Source organism: Hemicordylus capensis, chromosome 6 (genome assembly GCF_027244095.1).
Source record: "Hemicordylus capensis ecotype Gifberg chromosome 6, rHemCap1.1.pri, whole genome shotgun sequence".
NCBI classification, from domain to species: Eukaryota; Metazoa; Chordata; class Lepidosauria; order Squamata; family Cordylidae; genus Hemicordylus; species Hemicordylus capensis.
In genome coordinates this window covers 102,794,771-102,804,385 of record NC_069662.1, presented here as the reverse complement: position 1 = coordinate 102,804,385, position 9,615 = coordinate 102,794,771, and the positions used below count along the sequence as shown (strand labels likewise).

Below are 9,615 nucleotides of genomic sequence, written 5' to 3'. Positions count from 1 at the left end.
CATGGCTCATGAGGAGTATTATCTACAGATGTGACAAACATGTTTTCCTGAAGCTTGTTTTGTAGGGGTGTGCACAGACTGTGTGCATCGGTTTGGTCCAAATTCGGACCAAATCACTGCTCCACGAACCAGTTTGGTTGGACCAACTGGCTTAGCCAGTCAAGCCAGCTCGAACTGGTCTGAAGCGGTTCATGCTCAAACCGGCCCAGTCCATGGTGGTCCGGTTCAACTGAACTGGTCTATGCACACCCCTATTGTTTTGCTTTCTGACCTGTACTTGGATTCTGTAGTCATGAACTAAACCTGGAACTGAAACCTATACTATGTTAACAAAAGCCCTTTCAAACATTACCTTTAACACATGTAAAATCTCTGTAGCAAATGGACATAGTTATTCACATATTAGACCTATTCCAATGTTTTAGGAAAGCTGCTGTTCTCCTGTACAGCATCTAAAGCAGGAGGGAGGTCAAAGGTAACCAGATCTGATTGCTCTCTGCTGGAATCAGATTGGTGAGGGAGGGTGAGCACGTAAACCCTGCCCTGGCCCTGCCAGTCATCCCTGGTAGCATACTACTCATGATTACAGCAGCATTTCTCTGAAGAGGTGAACACTGTATCCATAATGGTGGACGCTTCCATGACTGGGAATACAGGGGCAGGGTGGTCACTGGTCTGCAATAAACAATTTTGAATATTTACCTTAGGAAAGAGCATTAAAGCTGCAGGACAAAAATTTGAGCATTATGAGGTCTGGGGAAGGTCAGAAGTAAGTGTTTGAACTATCTCCACACTTTGCTGGGTCTTTTTGCTGGATATATTTCCTAGCAAATGAAGTAACATCTGCTGCACTCGTTGCTGCATTGAAACAGCTACATTCCCAAAGTTCTTGAAGAGAACTAAGACTAATTCAGTCCTTTAAGTATGCTATTTTATCTTGCCGTGCAGTTATTTCTTTCTTCCCTCTTTAAAGCACGGCTTCTTTTAAAAAGTACAAGTTCAGATTTTCGTTAGGAGCTTATTTATTCTGCCGCAAATACATGTTCAACATGACAGGAGTTCTTTCGCATGCGTGACACAACACAAAAATACACAAGGAAGATCAGACACAATAATGCCACTGCTGTGAAGAAGAGAAGAAGTCCGGCAAACAGAGAGGGAGTCAAAGGTAACCAGATCTGATCGCTCTCTGCTGGAATCATATTGGTGAGGGTGAGCATGTAACCCAGGGACCAGGCTATGCTGCTGTTACCAACCTAAAACAGAAAAGGAACACTGCATCAGAATCTATGGCCATGGAAACTTGGGGGCATCTCAGAAAATGGGAAACCAGATTTTGTTGCTTGTCTTCATGTTGCCTCTGATTTTGTGCAAACAGCACAGTCTCCCATCTCTGCACAATAGATGGGAAGTAATTTGATTCCAGGAGGGAGAGACACTGTTGCAGATGGTGGGCATATCTTTTTTTCTTTTTAAAGTCAGCATATATTTTTGACTACATATTGCCTGAATATTAGGAAAGCTTTCTTTGCCTCTGATTTACAACTTTTTCCCCTGGGAAAATTTACAACTTTTCCCCCTGGGATTTGGTTTTATTTCCCCAACATTTTTACTCAAATCTTTTCTCACAAATACCTCTTCCTTAGCGTGGGCTGCTCAAAGGGTCCTTGGAATCCGTAAACAATTTCAAGCACTGTTTTGTAAAAATTGCTGCTGCTAAGTTGACTTATGTATTTACTTCTCAAAGTAAATACATAGTCCTTATTTAGCTCCTGATCAAGTATTGGTCTCAAGCCCAGCTGCCCAGTTCTAATGTGACCTTTGTGTTGGAGAAGCCAGTGCAGTGCAGCTCTTTCCTGCACTCCAAGGATGATGTCAGAGCCCCTAGGCCACATGGGAAGAGCATGTGATCACCACATGCAGCTCATTGAGGTGCCAACATCACCCCTCTTGAACCAGGCAACACACACACAGGAACCATATCATGTAGACTCCTCCCATGTGATCTGGGGATTTCTGACATTAACTTCACAGATTAGAAAGGAGCCACTCTGCAGTGGTTCCCAAGTTGTGAAAGTAATGTCAGAACACGCCATAAGCTGTTTCATATGCAAAGTGAAAAGTCAAAATTGCATTCCCCCGATCATTTTTTTAACATCACAGAGATTGGAGGCAGAAAAATGGCACACCAACTCATGGTCAGATTCCCCACAAAACGTGTTGGTGCCAGCCTGATGCTAAAATCCAAATGGCAACTCCATCCGTAGTTAACATGGAACACAATCCACATGAGGTTCTGTGCATGCCCCATTGGCATGAATGGAACACCATATCCACCAAACGTTGCCTCATGGTTGGGGCCACTTCTGCTCATGGTAAATCCAACCCTGTTTCTATTTTTGTGTGTGGGGGAGTTTTGACAACTTTAAGAAAAGTTATTGAGAATTGTTTCAAAAGTGCATCTATAACTACTGACTTTTAATTTATAAGACATTCATCATATCTTTGTTGGGGGGTTGGGATTAAACTTGCCTCCTTCTGAAAGTGTATCTGAGACCAAGTCTCTGTATTGAACCCATATCCATGCACAAGCAGGTAATAGATGTAGTTTGCTGAAAAGCAGTATGATCTTGCATATGTTTCATCAAATTTAGGTAGCAGAAATGGAAGCTGAAAAACAAAAAATGACATTCAAAGATCATCTTAATGACTATGTTGTATATAGATATAGTATTGTATATAGACTGTTATAATGACTATGTTGTATATAAGAACGTAAGAACAGCAATGCTGGACCAGGCCCAAGGCTCAACTAGTCCAGCATCCTGTTTCACACAGCGGCCCACCAGATGCTACTGGAAGCCTACAGGCAGGAGTTGAGGGCATGCCCTCTCTCCTGCTGTTACTCCCCTGCAACTGCTGCTCAGAGATATATAGATATGTTGTGTGTATGTAGATATAGTTTTATTGATTATTATAACTCCTTACATAATTGAACTGTGTTCCCTAAGGGTTTAGTTTTATAATTATACTAAAATATATGTATATATCTGGATTCTCTTTTGATGCCTTAACAAAATGCCCTCTTGAATTCCAGAGGAAAAACGCCCAGTGTGATTAACTCTGAAAAGACAGACAAGAAAAGACAAGGCAGACAAGGTGGGGCGGGGGGGGGGAGTAAGTAAAGACTATGAACATGGAGTTCTCTCTGGAAACAACTGGGGTAATGGATTTTCCAGATATATGATTTTTGCATGGAAAAATCTGTTCAGATAAATTTGCTAGGGCACATTTCCTAGCAATCTCTAGTACATAACTGTAGGATTTATTTATATTCTACCTTTCTAACAAACTCTTTTACTGCTTTTCTGAATCTACACTACATGTCATGTTGTCTATAATGGTAATGAAGCCAAAGGAATCTTTAGAAAAAACAACTTCTTCACATACTTGCAAAACACTCTTCCCTTTCCCATTAGGTTGAGTGTTTGAATGAAATTGAGTGAAACTGATAAAACGTGTGTGTGTGTGTGTGTGTGTGTGTGTGTGTGTGTGTGAGAGAGAGAGAGAGAGAGAGAGAGAGAGAGAGAGAGAGAGAGAACACATGATATTGGGGAAGAGCAGGTACATATCAACCAATCTGACCAGAACATTGAGTTTAGAATAAACGATGCTAACAAGGGAAGAGAAGGTTGACACTACCTCTTACATTAACTAGCACATAGCTACCTACCCAAAAAGACTTTGAAAATGGTGTACAAGCATTAAGTAGTGTTTGGACAGAAGAAAATTTTGAAGTTTTATCTTCCTGTTAGAATACAGAAATGATCAAAATGAATGTGACCAAATTGAAATCCATACATACCCTGAGATTGTCCACTGTATGCCCCACCTGTAGGCTGAGTATATGAGATGACATGATAATGGCTATGATTTGTATAAATGAGCATCTTTAGCAAGGCACCCAGCAGTACCTTTGGCAGTTTACTAGTAAGTGGCGCAGTGGGGAAATGCTCAACTAACAAGCAGAAGGCTGTCGCTTCGAATCCCCGCTGGTACTATATTGGGCAGCAGTGATACAGGAAGGTGCTGAAAGGCATCATCTCATACTCCGCGGGAGATGGCAATGGTAAACCCCTCTGGTATTCTACCAAAGACAACCACAGGGCTCTGTGGGCACCAGAAGTCAAAATCGACTTGACAGCACACTTTACCTTAGTGGAGCACCAGTTTTCGTTGCTCAGTGGGAGAGGGCAACTCAGTGCCTTTACTGAAGGACAGCGCAAGGAAATAGCAGAAGCACCATGGCTGCTTATTCTATTCAGCATCATGCAGGAGCACCACTGGTGAATGGGTTGCAGCAGCTGACATAGGATGGATTTGCACAATCATTCAAAAGTAAGTAGAAAGAAAGAGGGACCCAGAGGTTTCCAGCAAACATGCACTCCCAAGGGGTGTGTCGTCTGAAGCCACCAACAGTTCCGACTCCCAGCTGGACTTCCTGAGATTCTGCCGACTTCTGTCACTGAGTTTCAAAGTTGGCTTGAAAAAGTCGGTACAATCTTGGTAACGCGGTGTGGGAACCAGTGATTGGTGGCTTCAGATGACACACCTGTTGAGAGCACACACTCGCTGTGAACCTCTGGTTCCCTCCTACTTTAGATTTACTTTCAGGTGATTGAGCAAAGAGCTGCTTCTCCCCCACTGAGTGGTGCTCAACGATGGAAGCCGATAGGCGGCTAGTAAATGGCCCTACCAGACAACTGTTGTGCCAGTTGTGTCCCAGTGGCCTGAAAATAGTGATGTAAGCTTAATTTGGGGCCTTTCTAGACTATAGAAAACTATTCTTTTTCTAACAGTGCACTAGCATGAGTGTAATTCAAGTGTAACCCAAGTCCCCTGCTAACTGAGCAAAGAGGCATCTTTTTAAACTGGTGATTCTCTTTATTTAGCAGGGGGAGAGCAACTGGCCCTATCCAGCCCCAGCACAACGTCCCTCTAGTGGCTGTTGCTGGGGTGAATCTTACGTCTCCTTTTAGATTGTGAGCCCTTTGGGGACAGGGAGCCATTTTATTTATTTATATCTATGATATAAAATGCCCAGAGACAAAAGTTTGGGGTGGTGTACAAATCTGATAAATAAATAAATAAACCACTTTGGGGGGTTTTGTTGAAAAGCAGTATATAAATATTAGTGTTCATCTATAGTGTGGCATTCTGTTCTGCCTTCATAGTGGAAGGAGATGGCCTTGCTTGGGGGAGATAATGCTTTTGGAAAGTACTTTCAAAACCATCAAGATATATTATGTGCCCTTCAGCACTGGATAGGGAGAATGTACATTCTGCAAAGAATTGCCTTTATTTTTAATGGGTTAAGTTTTGCCATTTAAAGGGTTAAAATGGCAGTCCGAACAACTCTACCACCCAACTCCAGCTTATTCCAAAATATTCTGGTAATTCAAAGGAGGTCCATAGTGCAAAGATTTGAACTGGAGAATATGATCGACCGTTTAAATCTCTCCTGATCTGCAAGTGCAGAGATGTTGCAGAATGGGTATAATATGGAATATCGCATAGGCTCTGTTACACAGCTCTAGAGTGAAATTTGTTATTTTAAAAAAAATTAGGAAACATTGCACTGCAAAATCTACTCTCATGAATTAAGATAGTCTGGTGTTACATAGTTGTGAGAACTTTGTACTGATATTTTCATGTTGCAGTTACAGAAGAGTAATACGGACCTCGCTCCAGTTCTGTTTGCAGAAAGACCACATAGTTGAATTAAAATCAGCTAATGAAAATTCTTCAGTTAAATTCAAAGCATTGCTTGTGTAGTAAAATCCCGAAAAGGCCTGTGAATAAGACAGATGAAAGTTATTTCACAATTATGGTTCTAAATCTGAAGTAATGGTGACTGTAGGAATATAACATCTGAAGACCTTCTAATAATTTTTCAAAATTTTGCCTAGCTACCAGTTGATCTTCAAGGTGGCAGATATTAAAACAGAATCAAAACAAATTTTTAAAAACACACAACTAACATCAGAGAAAACCAGTAAGCTTGTAAATCGCTAACACATTAAGTAGCAGATGTATACAACTTACCACAAACTTCCCTTTAACCCTTGGCTGGTATACTCCATTAAATGAACAATCTTCCCTGTTTAAGCAGGCTCTGAAATCAAATAATCCATACACTGCCTCCCTGCAGCGAGCTGGATCCCCAGTTCCCCTCACATGTACAGTCTGGCTTGCATTGTATTTCTCAGGTCTTAGAAACTCTGTGCAGAGGCTTCCATATAAATATTTCATTGTGAAAACAGTTTCATAATGCTGAGGATAGCATGGATTATTGATCCTGGAGTTATCAGCTGAATGCTGAAGGTGAACAAAAAACATGATGTATTTCATTAGCAAGAAGTTTAGGCAGGCATTAATTATAAACACATCATTTTATATTGTCCTGTACTTTTTGTATGTTGCACTCAGAATCACAGATCTGGAAGCAGTTAGACAGAGGGGTGGTAGCATAAACGCTGTGTGCAGGGAATGGTTAAGTACACATCTCTGATGCTTCTATGTTCCAACTTCCTCCTCCTAAAGTTTCTTTAATAAAAGGATGAAAAGAGGAATACTGCATCAATAATTTATTATTGAAATAAGTCCCGACACGTTTCGAGGCAGAAGCCTCTTCCTCAGTGAACTATATAATGCAAACATAAAGGTATTAAAATATAAAAAGGAGATACATAATCAGAAAAACCAGAGATAAAAATATAAATATGAACAAACATTATGAATGTGTTATAAAAATCACATAAAAACTGACAAAACACCACAAGACCAGCAGGTCATAAAGAAGCTAGCAAAGAACTAATAAAGCAAAGCAAGTAAAAAGTGGATATACTAAAAAATATTCACATGCAAAGGAAAAATAGAAGATTCTCTACAGTGAATAACTGCTATGAAAAGTAACATGCCTCATTTGATAAGAAAACAAACTTAAGTCAAATCTGCTAATAGCCAAAAAAAGAACACCAAAAAAACCTGGTAGAGGCATAAACTGGCCTTGGAAACTGGAAAAAACATGAAACATATACAAGATAAAACTTAAACACTTTTTTAAAATTTATGCTTATTTTCATTGATTTGATTTATTTGGATAGCTTGCTTATGTTTGGATGGACTTGTATTTTAGGATGTTTGGATGGACTTGTATTCTTGCTTTGTTAGTCCTTCAAGTTCAGACTGCTCTCTTTATGCCCGGCTACTCTTGTGCTGTTGATTGTTTTGTCAGTTTTGCAACAAGTTCATAACGTTTGTTCAGATTAATATTTCATCTCTGGTTTTTGTGAAACGTGTCAGGACTTGTTTCAGTAATATATTATTGTTGCGCCCTCTTTTCTGCCTTCTGCTGACTTTGGTGTGGTGCCTTCCCTGTTGTCCATTTACCTCAATAAGAAGCAGCCTTGCAGGCATACCTTGGGGCTAAGCCAGAATTTGCAGCCTCCCTTTGGGAGAAAAACAAAGCCCTGTCTGTCCTGGTCCCTGACAGCCTGCAGGGAGGTCAGGTTAAATCCAGCGAATATGTGGACCGGCACACTCCAATCAGGAGTAGATTCGGGGGGGGGGGGAAGACCCTGTCTGTAAAATCTCCTGTATTTCGTTCAGTTCATAAGGCATTTGGATTAACAAACTCTCCCAACACTGTTTCTTGTATGTCCTCAACTGCTTGGCAATTTGTTTCTCTCCTTGTGTAAAGGTACTTCACATATTTACTATGGCAAGCACCAGTGGATAGGGATGTGCACGAGCCAGATCGGCGCTTCCAAAAGGAAGCAACCGAGCTGGCTCGAATGCCAGTGTTCAAACCGGCTCGACTGGCGGGGAGGGGGTTGCCTTTAAAAGAGCAGGTAAGGAGCTTCTTACCTGCTTGCCCCCACCCAATCACTTGGTTTTTCAAGAGACACATAGGGCTGCAGTGCTACTTCCTGCAGCCCCAATCAGCATCGGCACACACATGGCTCAGGGTCTGCCCTGGTTGCATTTGAATGGGTGACGAAATGCATGAGCACTGTAAGATATTCCCCTTATGGGATGGGGCCACTCTGGGAAGAGCATCTGCATACTTGCATGCAGAAAGTTCAAAGTTCCTTTCCTGGCATCTCCAAGATAGAGCTGAGAGAGACTCCTCCCTACAACCTTGGAGAAGCCGCTGCCAGACTGTATAGACAATACTGAGCTAGATGGACCAATGGTCTGACTTGGTGTAAGGCAACTTCCTATCTAGATAGCTCTATCCAGACAGAAGAACCATGCCTGAAGCAATATGGTCCCCTTTTGGTTCCCCAGATCACCTAGTCTGGTAGGGCTAAATTTCTGCACTACCCTCTCTGGCCATTATTTGGGTGCTGCTGGGAGTAAGGTGCCTGGACCCTGCAGCTCCAGAGTTGAGTACAAACAATACCATATAAAAACAAAATGCAGGTGACATCAGGTTAGGTTCTAAGAGAATAATTTTCTTTGATCATACCTTTAGTATTGATGCTAGCAGTTTTTTCTCTGCTTCATCTCTCCCATAGCACTGGTAGCTGTGGGTGTACACGCTGTATTCATAACCATAGAGCTGCACCGGTAGTGTGCTGTTAGAATTGTGTGTGGTTTCCTCAGGGATGAATGAGATTTGGGTGGAGGCCCCTCCTAAATCAAGCGCACCTGTAGTCTCTGCTCCATGGGGATGGATCCAGGCATTCCAGGGGTTTTTCTAAAAGTAAAGATGTCAGTTTTGAAATATCACCTGTGAGGTTATCCTGTTCTCTCAAATTCTCTTTTCATATTTACCAGGACATTGTGAAAGTCCATTAATTTCAGTAATGCAAATTAAAAGGTGAAACTGATATATGAGACAGACGCATTACATGCAAAGCGAGATAAGTCAAGCCTTAATTTGTTATAATTGTGATGATCATGGCGTACAGCTCATGAAAACCCCAAATCAACAATCTCAGAAAACTAGAATATTACATGAAACCAATAAGACAAGGATTGAAGAATAGAACAATATCGGACCTCTGAAAAGTATACAGTGTACTGTGCTTGATTGGCCAGCAAACTCGCCTGACCTGACCCCATAGAGAATCTATGGGGCATTGCCGAGAGAAGGATGAGAGACATGAGACCAAACAATGCAGAATTGCTGAAGGCCGCTAATGAAGCATCCTGGTCTTCCATAATACCTCATCAGTGCCACAGGCTGATAGCATCCATGCCACGCCGCACTGAGGCAGTAATTGCTGCAAAAGGGGCCCAAACCAAGTACTGAATACATATGCATGCTTATACTTTTCAGAGGTCCGATATTGTTCTATTCTTCAATCCTTGTCTTCTTGGTTCCATGTAATATTCTAGTTTTCTGAGATTGTGGATTTGGGGTTTTCATGAGCTGTACGCCATGATCATCACAATTATAACAAATTAAGGCTTGACTTATCTCGCTTTGCATGTAATGCGTCTGTCTCATATATCAGTTTCACCTTTTAATTTGCATTACTGAAGTTAATGGACTTTGGCACGATATTCTAATTTTCCGAGTTTCACCTGTAGCTCTCAGATCAG

The 9,615-nt window shown here is 41.4% G+C and overlaps 1 protein-coding gene across 3 annotated transcripts in view; it reads right to left on the bottom strand.

Annotated features, from left to right (window-relative positions):
- Positions 1-1,004: 1,004 nt before the first annotated feature.
- ENTPD3 (ectonucleoside triphosphate diphosphohydrolase 3) overlaps positions 1,005-9,615 on the bottom strand; it is a 41,273-nt gene continuing 32,662 nt past the window's right edge. For all 3 annotated transcript variants that reach the window (XM_053265745.1, XM_053265744.1, XM_053265742.1), the window contains 5 exons: positions 8,534-8,764; positions 6,106-6,378; positions 5,742-5,852; positions 2,533-2,670; positions 1,005-1,256 (listed from right to left, as the gene is read on the bottom strand). In XM_053265745.1, the coding sequence (XP_053121720.1) occupies positions 1,023-1,256; positions 2,533-2,670; positions 5,742-5,852; positions 6,106-6,378; positions 8,534-8,764 (987 nt within the window). In that variant the 3' untranslated portion in view covers positions 1,005-1,022. The remainder of the gene's footprint in view (positions 1,257-2,532; positions 2,671-5,741; positions 5,853-6,105; positions 6,379-8,533; positions 8,765-9,615) is intronic.